At 34.8% G+C, this 19,223-nt stretch overlaps 1 protein-coding gene across 1 annotated transcript in view; it reads left to right on the top strand.

Annotated features, from left to right (window-relative positions):
• Positions 1-19,223, top strand: part of LOC128198816 (tyrosine-protein phosphatase Lar-like) — a 398,204-nt gene that overhangs the window by 18,402 nt on the left and 360,579 nt on the right. The window contains exon 2 of the mRNA XM_052885927.1: positions 4,198-4,248. Within this exon, the coding sequence (XP_052741887.1) occupies positions 4,228-4,248 (21 nt within the window). The 5' untranslated portion in view covers positions 4,198-4,227. The remainder of the gene's footprint in view (positions 1-4,197; positions 4,249-19,223) is intronic.

The following is a 19,223-nucleotide window of genomic DNA, read 5'->3' as shown; positions in this document are numbered from 1 at the left end:
GCCTGTCGGCCATGACGGTCTTTATTTCAATTGTTTCATGACGTCACTATTACAAATCCCTTACAAACGGAGCGTGTGACAAAAATATTAGCTAACAATTAGTTTGACGTTTAATAACTAATTATTTAGCAACAGTAAAAACAGTAAAATACCCTCGTTATTGATTCAAGTTGGGAGGAGGGTAGTTTACTAGAAATTGTTACAGAGCAGATGTTCTTTTACTACTACAGTTGCTTAATTTATAGTTATAAATAAGACTGGCCCACCTATAAAAAATAATCCAAACGATAGTTTTCATAATTAATAGATTATATATGGGTGATTAAAACAATCCTTGGTAAAAAACTGAATTTCACATGTACAAAGTCGCGGTCGTAGGCTAGTATAAGCATACGCAATTTGTAAATGAGGCTCTGTTCTTACCAGGAACCCCAATAAATATAAAAGACCTTATAAACAAAAAGAGTTACTTTGACTCAAAGATTGGTTGCTAAACAGTGACTAAAGCATTCGTTTTCAGTGTTAAGTTTTACAGAATAAGGCTCCCTTGTTGGAGATAGCGTTGTGCTAGATCCTACATCCAGATAGATGTCTGTGACGTTTCCTAATAGCTAGGATATAACGTAACCGGGTAACATATTAGGTTTACTCACGTTTTATACGGAGGTAGGTGGCTTTTTAGCATTTTCCTTTGTAGAAATCTGACTTTAAATAGTAATAGTTTATATAGAAAGGAGAAATCCAGTCTCCATACAAACTTGGGCTCAAATTATACAGATGACACAGAGCTAAAAAAGCTAAAGAGCATAAATTAGGATAATGAATAAATTTATATTTGCTTAGTCAGTTAAATGACTTGTTACAGGTGGGCAAACATTCAATCGGTTTTAATAAGAATTTAACATTAACTTGACATACCTATATCAGTGTGCCAAGTGGGAGTTCTCAATATTTTCATACTGTTACTATCGCGTTGACGTAAACGCAAATTTATATGGAATTGAAACAGTTGTGCAGTAGTGCCACTAGATGGCGCTGTTTCAATTCCTTAGAAATTCGCGTTTACGTTACCGCGATAGTAATAGTATCAAACTGCCACTAGGCCCTCTGATTGGCTGAATGTTAGTGACGACAATCTATGAAATACGCATCAAAGAGGATATTTAAATCACTACAATCGGTGTGAAAATAATGAAATCAGCCTTTTTTCTAATTTTAATGATTCTAATGGAGTAATCTAGTAGAATATTAAAGATATTTAGTACATTTTTTCATTTCTGTATCGTTCTGAAAAGTTCTGTTGCACTCTACTTTATTTTAGTGGTAAGTATCTGCGCAACACAAAAAAAAATCATCTCACTAAGTATAATAAACAACAAATATCAGTTTATTTAATAATACCAGACGCCACGGGGTTCACACGCGTAGTTCCCTTTCCCTTGGGAATACGTTGATTAAATATAGCCTATGTTCCTCAGGGATAGAATATAGATTTACAATTCTGATGGTGAAAGAATTCTGTCAAATGGGTCCAGTAGTTTCAATGCCTATTCAATGCAAACAAACAATCACGTTTTTCTTGTTTCTAATATTCACAGAACATAATATAGCACTTATGAACGTGTTATATCCGTGGTAATATTAAGTATATCCGGTATATTATTAGTTATTTACAAGTAACCCTTATTCAATCCTAAGTTCTGCACTTGATTGGACTTTATTAATGGATGTTACGTATGAAAAACATTATAAAATTGGACAAGGTGTTTTTTTGACAATGATGAGTTCCTTAATGATAAAGATGCTTGGAGGCCGTTGGATCAGCTTCCACCTTCACACAGGAAGTAAAAGTATAAGAAATTGTAATGTTGTCATCAATTGTAAATTACAATGTTGTATGATTTTTTAAAAAGAGAAACTGTTGAGTTTCTTGCCGGTTTCTTCTCAGCAGAACCTGCCTTCTGAATCGGTGGTAGAATCTTTACAAATAGTCAACTGACGTGTCAAAAGTGCTTGTAAACTGAGCCTACTTGAAATAAATAATTTTTGATTTTGATTTTGATTTTTTTATTCTTTACAAGTTAGCCCTTGACTACATTCTCACCTGATGGTAAGTGATGATGCAATCTAAGATGGAAACGGGCTAGTTGTGCCTCAGTGTGAGTTGGACTCGCCCACTGAGGGTTCCGTACGCAGGATCATTATAAATAGTCGGACGGTTGAGTTACTCGAGCTTTAAAATCTACCTCTCAAAGTTACCTCAGTCCAATCTCCTTACTTGGTACCAATATGGCACGACCGTGATTAAACTTTCAGCTTTTTAAAATCATGAAGGCTATCTGGCTATCACAGCCACGGACAATGCCTACGACCAGACCAGAGAGACCAAGTCAATTTAGAAATTATAAAATCTTTAACTAACCCGGGCTAGGAATCGAATCTAGGACCTCTCTGTTGAGAACCTCCGTGACGCAGTTACGCAGACATGTTTGACGGCGTTCGTGGCGCAGTGGTATGTGCGGTGGATTTATAAGATGGAGATCTTGGGTGCGATCCCCGGCTGGTTTTCTTAATTGATCCAGGTCTAGCTGGTGGGGGGCCTCGGCCGTGGCTAGTTACCAACCTACCGGCGAAGACGAACCACTAACCAATTTAGCGTTCCGGTACGAATAAAAAAATAACCCCAGCACTACAAACTGCGTCAAAAACTTAAAGTCAAGTATTATCTTACTTTCGATTGTCTTATACGTATTCTTTTCTTATTCGAAAGTCTTTGTTGGCAGCAATAAGCCGTAGTCTAGTCTTATGGTCGTTAGGATTTTAGGAGTTCAATGACTTTGTGTTACATGGTTTTTTATTATTCTGAAACAGTTCCCTACCCTATTGTGAACTCATATTATATAAGGTTAATGGAAATAGATAATCTTTTATTGTTGGATATTGAATTTATTTCCATTATTAGCATATACCTAAGTATTTATGCCAAGTAGATTTTTATTTAGTTATTCATTCATATATCTATCTGTTAAATTAAATCCCTACCTACGCCCTGGATTTTCTACGCGAGAAAATCAGTGTTAAGTTTTTATAGTATCTTTAATAAAAATGGAATATTATAATTGTTTTATTTAGAATAACGATACCATAACGATAATATAAATAACACTCTTATTAAACGTAATATGGTTGTCTGAAGGTTTTTCTCTGAACTTATATTTTTAATGTATATTAAATTTTAGATTTTAAGGTATAACGTGGAATTACAAAAATACTTGCAAAAGTATTTGCCTTTTAATATAAAAATAATAATTAAATAATTTATATTAGGTTAATTATAGGTTATAAGTATTCCCATTAATCCCATTAATATTTTTTTTTGCAATTGCACGTTGTAGAATCAACATCTCCTGAGGACGCTCCGGTTTCGGGGTGAAACGTACGTAGGGAGTATTTTGTCGGACCTGGGTGACGTTGTCGCATGGGTTCGTCGTCTTTTCGCGGATAATAGCAAAATAAATAAATTATTATATATTCATGATGAACTTCAGCAAAGTAACGCCTGCTTCTATCCAAAATTAATCAATTATTTATTTACTAGACGAATGTTACTTAGCAGAAGTTCATTGTGAATAGGGAATAATTGATTTGCAATTGAACATTCTAAACATCTCCTGAGGGTGCTCCGGTTTTCCGGTCCAAGGAGAACGAACCTAGTCGAGAATTTCTATCGGATCAGGGTGATGTTGTCGCTTGGATTCGTCGGTTTCTCATAGAAAATAGGAAAATGAACCAATAATTCCCTATTTAGTTATTCATACTGTTCAAGATACACTTAGAGCAGATTCTTTTGTTTATGTTCAAATATAGAACGCTTATTTGTTTTCATTCAAACTGGCACATATGGTTGTATGCATGTGAATTTAGTATCAGTATGTATCATCAAGCGATGACCCATTTGCCTGATGCCTCTCTTCTATTTACATTGAAAGGCTCGCGTAAAACCGATATTTTTTTTTATAACTTGTCTTTTTGGGGTATGTAAACACGAACGTTTGATCAGAAACAAAAGCGCTGCCCGCGCACTCCTGTGTAGTCCGGCCTTTGTTCTCGATGACAATGACGTGGGTACCGCCTTTGAGAGATTTTTTCTTCCGAAAATAAAGCCTAACAAAGGATTTTTTTTTCTTTCTATTGCAGACATTTAGTTGCTTACGGAGCGGGACCAAGATGACGTTGAAGACCCTGACTGTGAGTATTTAGTTTTATATTTTTGTAAAACAAAGAAAATTTAATCTTGTTAAAATAAACCTATCTGATGATACACATTGCAACCGTTTTTTGCCTATAGTGCCATCTATTGATGGTTGCTGATGACGACGTTTAAATCGTCATGTTTACTCACCGATTTCGGTAAAAAAGTAAATAATAATTTTGGTCTACGTAAAACATCTCCGTTTATTTAGGCCGACAACTTGTAGTGCCATCTATTGATGATGGCTGGTAACGTTTAACGCGCCAAGTCTATTTACACGTATTTAGCTCTGGCAACATTTTAAATAAAAATACTGTTGGTGAACTTACCGTTTTTATTCTCAAACTTACAGAGCCATCTATTGGTAACAGTAGGTAACGCTTAGCTAGCCAAGTTTGCTCTTTTCTTTACTACGTAGTTTATGAAAGCTACGTAAGATGGCGTTGCTGAACATTTGTTGAAAGAGGTTTTTGTAATAACTGATAGATGGCACAATTCAGTAATAAGAAATGTATTTAATACACGCAGGGTAGGTTAGTTATGTAATATTTTAAAGTCTCTTGATAGAGGGCAGTATAGAAAAGCTTAGACTACTTAGTTAGAGGAAGTTTATGTAGATGTCTCTCTGTGAAATTTCGATCTGAAAGTAATGCAGTGGGTACTGATTTTGAAAATATTTGCAAAAAGGGATGTTTAAATTAAGTATAGTTATTGCATTATATGGGATGGATTTAAATAAAACAATAATTATGAAATTAGTCTGTATTATGTATTTAAAGAAAACTATGCAAGACAATCCTAGTTTTCCATGTATTTCTAAATTAACTTTTAGAAATTATTATATTTTTTCCTTATAATTATTATCTAATGTGTACCTACCAGTTCTCTAATTTATTTATTCTCTCCAATCACAAAACATAAACTAAGTAACTAAAATAGCACCTTATTATATTAGCATATTCTGGAAAAGCGTGATGAAGTCTAAGTTGGGGACTTAATCATTCTTTCCTTCAAACATGATTGTAATCAAATAGAATTCTATTCGTATTTACCAGAGAAATAAAAATTAAATAGGCGCCTGTTACAATTTTTTCTGCTCGTTTGGATGGACGTGCGGTATCTAGTTAAATGTAATGCATCGGTCCAGCCCTCATGGGTAAAGTATCCATTGTCCGAGGCGCGATAAAGCATTAATTTATAGAAATCGTTTCGGCTCGCAATATTGCTCGGTGTATCGGTTCATTAATAAACTATATACGCTGTTACCGTCCTGAAAACAATGGCGGCCTAGCCGACCGAACTGTAAATATATTGCGGTTAGAGTTTTGTATATTCGTTTCGCTCCAACCGGGGCATCGTTTCAATTAACTGGAGTTTCGTTCGCGACTATTCGCACTAGCGTATTATAGCGTATGGTAGCTGTAGACTAAAATGCTGCTTTGTTACCTTTACATGATACTCGTATATAATAATGTATTTTTTTTTGTGTAAATATATATTTTGGCAGTAATATCAAAGACTAGCTGACACCGCGCGGTTTCAACCGCGTGGTTCCAGTTCCCGTAGGAATATTAGGATAATATATAACCTATAGTATTCCTCGATAAATGTATATTTTGGCAGTAATATTAATAGCAGTTTCACCCGCGTGATTCCCTTTCCCGTAGGAATACGGGGATAATATATAGCCTATAGGTTTCCTTGATAAATAGGCTATCTAACTCTGAAAGATTTTTTCAAATCAGACCAGCAGTTACTGAGATTAGCGCGTTCAACCAAACAAACTCTTCAGCATTACAGCTTTATAATATTAGTATATGATTTGCCGTAGGTACGTACCGTGACGGCAAACTGATTTTATTCTCATAAACTATATAGGTACCTACGCTGCTTGTATCTAAATTTTAACCAAAGACTTTTTACCCCTGTGTATCTATCAAAGAAAATAAAATGTAAAGCAAATTATCATCGATCTAGGATAAGTCTGCCGCTCAAATCATTTAAATCGGTCGAGCAGTTTTTGAGTTTTACTTTCTCAACTGATTATTCTAAAATTTTTTATAGGTACATATAGATGGTATAGTACCTTTCATCCAGAAAAAAAAATACTGTTTCATATCTGTAATCTTTGTACGGTGCGTGGTTTTTGTTCTCTCTATGCATTGCTGCAGGTCTCTGACGGAGGGTTGGAAGGGCAAGCTAAAGCTTTGTCGTAAATTTCCACGGTGCGAGGCGCCCCGCCCCGAGCAAGTCGCAGCGCGGCGCTAGCACGCCTGTTCCGGATATTCAACGTTACGAATGGCTTTATTAAGACTAAATATTACAATTCCCCACCGACTATTGCTACAGTTGGAATTGCTAATGCTGTGGCGGAGAAACAGAGGACTAGGATTAAAAAAGATGGTACTTGCAATGTGCAGGGTTGGCTTATGGTAGGGAAGGAATGCAGAATGCTTCGGCCTATAGAATTTGGGCTTAGGTTAGGTTAGGTTACCTATTTCGCAAAATACTAACAAATAAAAAAAATGGGTTGAATGTTTGGGGCATGGGGCCGGTTAAATTAAAAATGCTTCGGTACGGCGGCTGTAGGTATTGAACTTTAACCAAACATTTTCATTCTATTTGAACAGGTATTTTCAGGTTTTCAACAAATTTATTCGTAATAAAATGTTTTCTAGGTTACAGACAACCAACAAGACTCGGACTCAGACAATGAGCAGATCATGTGCGCAGGGCAATTGCCTTGTTTTACAGCCCTCTCGGAGCGCGAACAACGCATCTACGACTGTAAAAACGTCTGAGGAAAAGATGCGATTGCATCGGAGCCCCCCGACGCTGCCGGTTCCATGTTTTATGAACGGCGAAATTGCAGTTTCACGCCGAGTTGCTAACTCAAGTGGGATGTTGTTCTTTACACTGATTTAAACTATTCATTTCCGCGGCCGACATCTCCGGAATTGCCGAGTTCGGATTAAGACGCTCTGTAGACGTACCGATTTCCCTCTCCCACTTTTTGTTTGTAAACTCACTGTTTATTCCCACATAATTTTCAGAAACTGCGACACAGGAAGTTTGTTTGCGATATTAGTTTACCGATAACAGTTTCATTGCTCAACTCGGTGACTGAATAAACTTCTTAATTAACACACGAATTATAAATTAGTCTCGAATAGTTTGTCTTACCCCTCAGCAACGCATCGCTGCAGGTTGAGGTCCCATCCCTTGTTATTCGCATGTTTGTTTCAAAACTATTCTAATTCTACCGTTTTGTTCTTTTTTGTTGTAACTTCCAACCGGTGCGACAACTAAAAAGTTGTCAGTTGCCTCAATTAAAGTTGGCTCGTCAGCGTGAAGCCTTTGGGCGCTAGGTTTAAGTGCTTAATATTTTTCTTTGTCCGAGATAAAAAGTAATGCGCCTTTGTGCGAGATCCCGTTGCAACTTATCATCGTAATCGCGGAGAGAAAAAAAGCAATAATAATATCCGGCGGCCTAGTGAGAGTCTGTTAGAAGGGGGCCTTTCGCAACCACAAATTACTATGATTTAATATTGCTTAGTTATCTGCGGGTTGGTAATTTGTTAGGGCGCCTCTCGGGCGCGCGGTCGCCCATTGTTGCTCCGACGCCGTCTTTTGTTCATCGCCTGGCCTGCACGATAACATCTTGAGTTATTGTGATTAGGATTCTTTGCCAAGTGAAGCCAAACGCTAATTTCCTCATTATCGTTTAAGTTTTACTAATTTTGAAAGTAGGCTATTGTTTGTCGCGTCCAATTCCGTAAATATATGAAGTAATTTTCGCTTCGTTGATGCCGAAAATGTATACCTTTACCTTTTTTTTTTCAACTTATTGTTTGCTGTGTGTGACCGTTCACTTTCATATATTGAACTGATAAAAAGTATGTCCATTAGTTAACTGAAAGGTTCAATTAGCTAAATACAAACTGCAGCAAGTATATTTGCATCTATCGTCACTCGATTAGCATAACACGTATAGACAACTTTATTGTGGTGGTCGTAGGAAACAAAAACGTAAAGACAGGAAACAACACGATATAGCTCCATAGTTATTGTGATCGTGTAGTTTAATACATCATTAAATGAGTAATGAGAGACCTTCTGAATAATAATTAAACTTATAAATACAAGGCAAAGACGAACCAAAAAGCGATTTAGCGTTCAGGCATGTTGCCTCGTAGAAATCACCAGAGATATGGGTAAAATAAACTTGTACCTATTCCAAGTATAAGATAAAAAAAACATGTAATAAACGTATTGTGCGATGCAACTTTTAGCGGTGTGGTACAGGGGATGTTCCTGTCTCTTTAACTTTTTCTAACACGCGCGGGTTACCTTAGGTATGCCATGCCGTCGTTTGTTGAAGTAGTCACTAATACAGTACGCTTGTGTGATGAATACTGCTTATAATTAGAATAATTTTCATGTTGTGAATAAATACAATCTATTGCATTGTTCAAATACGAGATATATTACGGTTACTGAAACGGGCACGATTTCCAACGTTTAAATGCTCAATGCAGTGGAAGAAGCCTTGTACGTCTAAAAGCGTTGCTAACGTAAACCGTGTTTATGTGAAAAGGGCTTTAAGCTCCTGCTGCCCATACGTTCACTTGAGTATCCAATTAATCACTGTGTCCGAATGAATGAATTGCTGCGATCGTGGTCTTTATCGTCACGGTGCCATCTTAAAGCTTGTATAAATAATTTCTAGGTTTCCAAGTTGTACTATGCCTACATTATTTGTGCAGTTATTACGATAAGTTAGCTTAAGTTCCTTGTTGTATTTTTCACAATACGTGTTGCACTAGTCAGTTGCTAGTACAAATTATTACTAGTCGTGGTGTTTGTAAACCTAAAAAAATCTAAAAAAGCACTTTTGTAGTTTGACTATTTGTAAAGACATTCTGAAGATCTACCATTAACTCGGATGGCAGGTTCTGCATAGAAGACACAGTTGCCTAGTTAAAAAAACAAAAAAAAATATAATGTTAGGTTAGGTTAGTCTAGGTACTGCAAGCATTATTCCCGTGGCCCAGTTATCAGGTGACAAGTTGGGACATCGTGGGGTTTTAGTCAAGTTATCAATCTTGTACATCTTGCCACCCCGTGGCGAGAAGGTACCATGAGGATTTCCCCACGTAAAAATAGTTGCTGGAAGCACCATTGGGTAGATGAGTGTGCTGGACATGTGCACATAGAAGTTTTATGCTCTCTCTGGTATTCTTTACTCTGTAACCGTATTAATAAACATTTTCTTGATGGAAGTCGATGGGGTTAATTCATGCAGCCGTACAGCCACGTCACGCACGGCAATTTCATTTCATATAGTGCCCCAAATGAATCGATGGCGGGTGGCCTTTTCAATTAGTGAAAACATCCAATTGTCATTGTGTTCATTATAGTGTAATTGCCGGTTTGTTATCCATCCATCTTGACCGTTGTAATGGCGGCCATCAGGGAAATGAGTCGCTCCGTCAATTGTCCTTCGATCGAACACTGGACAAGTGAAACACTGTTAGATTCACAGATACGAACAGTTCGTGTTGTGAAATTTGAGATCCACAGAACTGGATAGTAAATGTCACAGATGCATTATGACGGAATTCAAAGTACGTGATTAGAACGTTTATGGTGTACCAAGATTTTTGAAAGGCCGCTATAATTCACAATCTATATTTCCATATTTAATTGATTGATCTACCGTTAATATAAACAGAGTTTGCAGGCGCTGTTGGATATTAATCAATTGATTTAAATAAGCCGAAAAAATAACTCCTCTTACTTATAGATAGATACCTATAATTTCAATTATGATATAACTGATTAATTTTTAACCTTTAATTTAATAATTATATTATGTCCTTTAGCAGTTACTATCCGACATCCGGCGGTGTCACTCGCGTAGTTCTCGTTCTCATCAGAATACGGGGATAAAATATAACCTATGACACTCACAAATAACGCGACTTTCTAGTAGTGAAAGAATTTTCCAAATCGGTCCAGTAGATCCAGAGATTACCCCTAAAATACAACAAACTTTACCTCTTTAAAATATTAGTATAGATTAGTGAAACTCAAAATTTGGTTAGCATAATATATTTGTCAGGGGAATGCACTTTATTTTACAAAAACTAGAGATCTGCAGCGGGGGTAGATTGATAAATGCGCGGAAGCACTCGGCGGCTAATGAATGGGGTGTGGCACGCACTGCATGCTTTTGTATTGCGGCCCCGTATATCTCTCAATTTCAGGAATATTTGCGATTTTCTCATTACATTAGTACAACTAGAACAAGTCGTAACTAGTATCCACGTTTGGCGGCCGCGTGGCGCAGTGGGTAGTGACCCTGCTTTCTGCATCCACGGCCGTGGGTTCGATTCCCACAACTGGAAAATATTTGTGTGATGAGCATGGGTGTTTTCCAGTGTCTGTGTGTATTTATACGTTATATAAGTATTTATATGTAGTATATAATTGTATATTAATATTATAATATCAACTATCTTAGCACCCATAACACAAGCTACTCTGTATGCTTACTTTGGGGCTAGATAGTGATGTGTATTGTTTAAGTATATTTATATTTATATATTTAGTATCTATACTACAGCCTTTCTTGATGAGTACTGTTTACCAACAAACAAATTAAAAATGAGGGTATAAATCACTAGTCATTTCACATCTAATAATAATTATAATTAACTTGTTCTTAAATTAATGAAAATAAATTTGATTAATAAGCTTAGAACAATTAGATATGGTTAATATATTATAAATACCATTTTAAAAACAAACCATACGTAATTTAAAAATAAATAAGTTATGAAATGACATGAGTTTTCTGCTTTCATTTCTAATTTCTTTGTTGGTAAACAGTACTCATTAAGAAAGGCTGTAGTATAAGTACTTATATTATATAGCAGTCGCCCCGTGGTTTCATTCGCGTATTTCTCATTCCCATAGGTATAAGTAGATAAAATAGGTAAGTATAGCCTATGAATTTCACAAATAAAGTGACTTACTATTAGTAAAATTTCAAAATCAGTTCTGTAGTTCCGAACATTACCCCTACAACCTCACAAACTTTACCTCTTTTATAATTTATAAAATAATAATTAAAAAAAATAAAAATAAAGATTTATAAATTTCTAGATAGTATAATGAGTTTAAAAGATTTTTGTCTTGTTTCCTATTGTCTTGTTTTTCTTGTTTTAAGGAGTAAATCTTTTCTTCTTAGGTACCCTTGTTCTAATAAGCATCTTCCTTAATTAATAAATAACCAAAATTAAATTAACGGAACCCTTTCTTTGATAAGTATTGGGTTTCTTCATTGTACGTAGAATATTAATTAAGGATAGTACCCATGGGTAATTTATTGCTTCTCAATATTCAGCTCTAAAATTATTAAGATGCCGCTGTAGCTTCTATAAAATTGAATATCATTAAAATTAAGTTATTTTTTACTTATAAATAGCACGCATCATTACTTATTTAGTAACGCCTTACGATTTCACTCGCGCAGTTCCTGTTCCTGTAAGAATACGGGGTTAAAATATAGCCTATGACAGTAACAAGTAACGTGACTTTCTAGTGGTAAAATAATTTATAAATTGATTGAGTAGATGCAAAGATTACCCCCTACAATACCACAAACATTACCTCCTTTTAATATTAGTATAGAATATCTAATTACTGATAACTACGGTTCAGACATTAAATTAATAATTTCTCTTTGCATTTGGTATTGCCGAATTATGGTGTGATGAATTTGATACCGCAAATAAGTAGCAGTTCATAAATAGTGGGTTCTTTGGGTTACTAACCCCTGTAATGTAGTGTTCTAATCTAGTCGGTGAAGTTATAATGGTTACTATTATTTTTATGTAGATCAGATATATTATTTAAGGCTATTGTTTTTCCTATTATAGAGTACCTACACACGTTCAGATTTACTGCTACAAATGAATAAAAAACGTATAGTGAAAATATATAAAAAATAATCCATATATTCCTTGGTCACGCCATCACGCGTGAACGGCTGGACCGATTTACCTATTTTTTTATGTGTTTGTTATTGTCAGGAGAAGGTTCTCATGACAGAAAAAAATTAAGGGGTAGGGGTAGGCTAGGGGTAGGGTAAGGGTAGTTGAAAGTTTACATCGAGTTTCACGCAGACGAAGTCGCGGGCGTCCGCTAGTGTATTATATAATGGAGGGAAAATAGCTATAACAATTTTTGCTATAGAAAAAATATTGAGAAAAGTTAATTATACTGAAGTAGTTAAAGTGGTTGATATAGTTGAGATGCCTAAGCTTAGACCATTAGCTATAAAGCCAGTACTGTACAAATAAACAGTTTACTGTGCTGTAAAAAACGCTAATGTTTTCTACTATACGGTATAGTAAACATCAGCTTTACTTTTAACATTAGCTCGGCGAGACGAACAAGATTGCATTCGGTGCAAATATCCGTTTTTGTTGTAAATTACCCACCCAAATGCACATTCAGTACCACATCCCACTAACACTGACTATGCAGTTTGCACACGCTGCAATAATTACGTAGTAGGAAACAAGATTTGGCGTCATTCCGACGTTTAGGATATCATAATGCTTATCGCGGCCGCGCGTGAAATTTCAAATTCCAGTTACGTTTGTTGAGCTGTTAGCTGGTTTTAGTTTTGTATTTACCAACCAATTATATATTGCATTAGAATCTTCATAATTCGTAGCTTCATTTGACACTGTCCCTTTGTTAGTTTTCTTTTGGTTAATTGCTTCAGCATTTTAAGCCAAATCTACTGCAATAGAACTCTCCACGCGAAGTAACCTAGAGTTACTAATTAAATAAAGTAATGTTGTAAATTTTAATGTATTAATGTTATAATTAATTTAAAATTTTAATCAAAGAAACTTAATTTCATCATCAGCATCTAAATCAATAACTGAAAAATGAAAAAGCAAAATGTATTTAAGTCTGAAATGAAATTATATACGTATTTCATTTCAGACTTAAATACATATAATTTTAAAATCAAAAATCTAATTTCAAATTAAAACATTTTCTAAAGTTAATATTGATAACATTTCTCTAATTCATGTTCGCATCTGGCTCTTGGATCTTTATTCATAATTCTACGCTCAAATCCGAAGATAATGATAATGATTAAGCACTACTCGTTAGGGTCGCTTGAATTTGAGTAATAGGAAGTTGATACTTCAGTAAGGCCAGGGAGGTTTACCCCAAATTGCTTCCTTAAAATTTGAATGCTGAATTATTAGAATTAATAGCTGGTTTGCGGTTCATTTCACAAGTTAAGGTACAGACAAAGATCTATTCCTCCAATTTTGTTTATAGGTCACATTAATCGCTGTTGTTTCAATTGATTGTTTTGTTTATCAGAATATTCCTACTAATGACAATAGTTGCAGAAGAAATAAAATTGTATGTATTTAATTTTTGCTGCAATTTTTTGTCATTAGTTATTTCGTCATTCTGATAAACAGAACAATAAAGAGAAATTCTAATTTAACTAATGGACTAATAAAATTAAGTGCTCCTACATTTCTATCGAATATAAATTCTAAAGTTCTAAATATAACTTCTGATATGGAGAATAGAGATAAGTTATAACTCTACGACTGATGATACGGTTTTGTAAACAATATTAATTATTATTTTCAAGATATTATTACTAGATGTTTACTTTTTTGTTTCTTTACTTCAAAACAAAAGTCATGTCAAACTTTTAGTATTAAAGTAAAGAAACAGTAATAATTTAATAACAATTATGACGCAAGTTTGTTTTGAAATAGAGAAACAAGAAAGTACCAATCATAATTTAACTTCGTCCTTTTAAATGAAAAAATATTGCTTCGGATCAGATTCGTGATCTATCCGACCCAGTAATTCTTGTCTGCGGTTGCTACGAATGGATTGAATCTTTAAGATGCGTGACCAGTCCAGACAGAGACATCTATATCACAATATCGGCATGCGCGAATGGAACAGATGATATTACTTTGTCCTTTGATCGTTGACGCGTATCGGAGGGTTGAGATTTGAATGTTGGTCGACAAAAAACAGCAACAATGTTTATTCAGTGAAGCGGTCGGTCCACTAAATCTGTTTTGAAGAGTAATTCGATGCGATTTTAAAAGGGTTGATTTTTGATGTTAGTTTTATTACACGCAGTATTTACTCTCTGGCGAATTTTTTTGGTGAGTTCGGTAAATATTTTTCATGCGTATAATTGTATACCCACTGGCGGATGACGGCGACATCAATTTGATTACTTTTAACAAAATCGTTATTTTTTACACAAAAAGCTCAACTTAATCTATTCTGAAATAACAGAATGAACCGTTCCAGTAGCTTATAAGTGATTCTTGAACATAATATAAAATTAGACAAACATACCATTTATGTCTGTTTGTCACGCTTTAACAAGCCCTTTTTTTTAAAATATCTATTTAAACTATTTTATGTTCGTTCGTAATTAGGTACAACAATTTCGTAATATTAAAAAAAGTTAAGAATTGCTACCTAGTTAAATTAGTTACGTTTTTGGGTTGTATGTAATTTTTTTATATATACTATATACTATATACTATACTATAATAAAGCTGGTCGAATTTTATACATTTATTCGCAAATTGAGATTTTACTTATATCATTTGTAGCAACAAACGTTAGCGTGGCATAACGGAGGACAGCGTCATCTAGAATCTATACTTATAATACGAATTCTGTACATTTTGTACATTCTGTACATCGAAGATATTTTGAAAATTTTTGTTGGGGGGCATTATTTCGATATATACACCGCGCTATGTTATTCGTCTTAAACTAAAATCTCACATAATATACCCAATGTCTATTATCCATCAGTGTTATTAAAAAAAAAAACAAAGTACAATTCAAGGAGTTACAATTGTAATAAACTTTCAAAAATCGATTATTTTAACACATCCTGTATTTTCAAACATCTACCTACCTCCTCGCCGCAGTCACGTCGGCAGCCCGTCGGTCCTTTTGAGCTTTGAGGTCATTCACTTTAACCTATTTCTTTAAATTAAATTTTATTTTATTTACGGGTGTTAACCCGTACTAGACCTGTGTCGATCGCGATTGATCGAATCTCTGATACCCGATCAGTACTTGTGCGTGAGCGAGTGACGCGGCCGTCAGCGCCTCAAATAATCTGCGAACGATTTTTGTTCACCACACTGAATTGGACTTGTAACAATTATCTGGATCGAATACTCGTCGGTCAGTCGTACAACATCACTCTACAGAATAGCAACCTAAAATCCGATCAGTTCGGAATTTTAACGGCCTTCGTGGCGCAGTGGTGTGCGCGGTGGATTTACAAGACGGAGGTCCTGGGTTCGAACCTCGGTTGGGCCGATTGGGGTTTTGGTCCAGGCCTGGCTGGTGGGAGACTTCGATCGTGGCTCGTTACCACCCTACCGACAAAGACGTACCGCCAAGCCGTGGATTCAAATACTCCCCCTAATAAGTTAGTCCGTTTCCATTTCAGATTGCATAATCATTTACTACACTACCGTCAGGTGAAATTGTAGTCGATGGATAACTTGTAACGAATAAAAAAAGGATTCCGATTCATGTCCTACGGATATTCAGTTTAAGACTCAAGTAACTACATACTTTAAGTCGAGTCGTAACGATACACAAAACACGAAAGACCCGTGACCCGAATGATCGAATTATTAAGACACAACCAATCACCTTGCGTTATAAGAAACGATCGAAAGATACATTTCTTACCTGTACCTATTTTTGGACATTGCCGACAATAGTTACGGGTTAGGCGGCGAGCGGCGTTATCAAAAAGGAAACCGCAAAAGACTAGGGTTTGCTATTTTTTAAAATATCGGATTCTCGATATATCGATAATTTCAAAATAAATTTTTCGGCTAAATGAAAACTTTTAACAATTAAGTATTTATTAAACTTCACTATTTTTTTATGTAACTAAATTGATAAGTAAATTAATACGATTAAACATGTTTAAAGTTTTGTCTGAGGGTAAAGTAGTGTATACCATCTGAATACATTACGTTTTACTTATTTCAGTGACATTTTCGATAAAATGTAATTAAATAAACTAAAATATGAAAAACGTAATAAAGTATAAATAAAGTAAAGTAGATTATGTTTGATAATGTTTTAGTTTAAATAATTTGCGAGGGATATAAAAAATTAAAACTTGTCAAAAATATCTAGTATCGATATGTACGTTTCAATATCGAACTATCGATATATCGTCCATAAAAATATTAGTAATGAATACTTATCGCTATTAAGTGATAATGTCGATATTTTATTAACAGCCCTAGTAAAGACACTGCCGCCGACTAGGTGTATCAAAAATAGTAGGTATGTAGGTATTAAACAACAAAATTTCTGAAACTAGGTTAAAGTTCATTAACTTCTTCTTTCCAAACAGAATGAAACAGGATGTTCTGAAGTTTTTTCATCAATTTTAATTTTTTTTTCGATAGCGTGTGAATGTGCTTCAGCTTATTCTTAATATTACTATAGAGTTTCTCGTAATGGATACATACATGTCGCGGCGGATTATAGACGCGGCCGGTAGCACGGTGTATACATCACATAATCGATACTAAAGTTAAAAATGTTTTTTTTATCAATTTCTTGTCTGTCTGTCTGTCCGTATTTTTTTGTTACTAACTGTGTAACTAGCCACGGCCGAAGCCTCCCACTACCCAGACCTGGACCAATTAAGAGAACCTCAACTAGCCCATCTGGAGAAGCCAGGACCGCAGGCTTTTAAATCCACCGCGCATACCACTGCGCCACGGAGGCCGTAAATTATTTTGACTGCTATATATGCTTATTTGTTTTTATTTGAAATCCCAACTAATCATTATTTTGGAATGGATCGAACACTATAAAATTTGAATCCAACCTCATAAGTATGGAAATACCTGAGGCTTAAACAGAAAATTTCATTAAAGGTATCAATATTTAAATAGCATTGCCTGCCTAAAATTCCAGCCACTTGAAGTATTTACTACGCGCACTTCTAGTAAGGGTGCCATTTTTTTCAGTCGCATTCCAAACTTTACTTTAGGTACAATTCATCATACGCCACATTCTTTACACGGATCGAAATGAAATCAAGTAGAACGAGTATACACTGCGTATTGCTTCCGTACAAACATAAAAGTTGTCATGTTACAAATACCTCGTATAAAGGTCACACAAGGAGAATGGATAAAAGCATTTTATAAAAACCTTGTATAATTAAGTAGGTAACATCGTACGTACATTTTATCTCCAAGTAAGGTACGCTTCTCATCTCGTTTATGGTGCTTTGTGGCATTTACAAAGTTTGTTGGACGAAAACCTCGCAGGCTATGTAAACTTCATGCAAGTTACGTATCATAATTATGTTTTGTATTCTTGTAGGTAAATTCACAATATAGAAGTTAACTGCTCTTTGTATGCACCAAATAATATAACCACACAAAAAATATACTGCATTGGAATGAATTATAAGTGATTGAAAGGTTTTTAATAGAATTTGACCACTATACGAGTACCTACCTAAATATCTTTAAGTTTATTTTTGCCCTGATGATAGATTATTTCTTGGAAAAGTGTAATCTTCTCAATCCATATCATTTAACGCAATACCTTTTTTTAATAAAGCCTGGAATCTTCGAATCTGCTTCAATATTTGTTCAAAATCAAATTCTAGCGTAGGTAATTGAAAAGTACCTACTACTTACAACATTTTCATTGTCTCTGTGTCTTTCTCTTTGTTGTAGTAATTAATATAAAAGATATTATTTCGTTTCCATTTTTTTCACGAGGGACCTTAATTCTTTAAAATCTGATTATATATGCTTTGCGCTTGCATCGAAGATAATGTACTCGCTGAGTTCCATTCATTTTGCTCTGAGCTCAGAGTATCTCCACTGTAATGGCTATGATTTAATTACCTAGTTGGGTTACACCACTTAATTTCCGTTTTGAAATCTCCAGATCTCACTCTAGTTGATCGTATATTAAGTCCCTTGATCGCCGCAACTAATTATCTTTGATAATATAATGTTATTGTATTGTTATTTGTAATAATGTGAAGTAATAACCCTGTTTCAAGTCTCAAATAATGGTTCACTTAAGCCATCTATATTTACAACAGATTTTTACCTACCGTTTTAATGTTAAAGATAGAGTTATCCTATTTAGTTTTAGTTACAATTGTATTAATAATATCATGAGTTTTGTTAACCGAATGAATATTCTATGACATTCCCATACATACACGCAAGTTAACATAGCGAAATAGAGATTCTATTTTAAAATGTCATCAGGTGCTTACCGGTGGATATCACACAGTAGGTAAATAACATTTTGTCAATTTATTTGATGTTCATTTTATTAGGTTGATAATAAAGATGATAAAGAAGATAGTGAATAGGCCAGTGTATACATTGTGTGATTAAAATTTTGCTACTTAAATAGAGACAGATCTGTTCATTATATGCTACTACCTTTTTTTATATATGAATTTTCAAATAGAAAAAAATAACGCTTTATAAAATTTACAACATGTTGAGATGTGTATATTCTATTCTGGTATAGAAATTGCCAATAAATATTATATTACTAAATACCATAAATTTAGAGGGACATGTAACCGTTTATTTCGTTAATAACTCATAGTGATCCTACTTCCGTAGTAAATTTTAATATCTATCGGCAAACATTATCTAAGTGTCTGGCACCAACGAGATACGATACAGGGGGTCAATTCTCATTTAATATTCCGCGGCCCACCCCAGTAATGGAATATCGTTGTGAATCCAACGCCCGTTGCGATGCGATCAATCTATATTTTATATGTACGCAAATTGCACGGAATGATGGGTCCGGGGACCCTTGACTGAGAGCAAAA

Source organism: Bicyclus anynana, chromosome 15, assembly GCF_947172395.1.
Source record: "Bicyclus anynana chromosome 15, ilBicAnyn1.1, whole genome shotgun sequence".
Lineage (NCBI taxonomy): Eukaryota > Metazoa > Arthropoda > Insecta > Lepidoptera > Nymphalidae > Bicyclus > Bicyclus anynana.
Note: the sequence above shows the minus strand (reverse complement) of the source record. Positions and strands in the feature narration are given on the sequence as shown.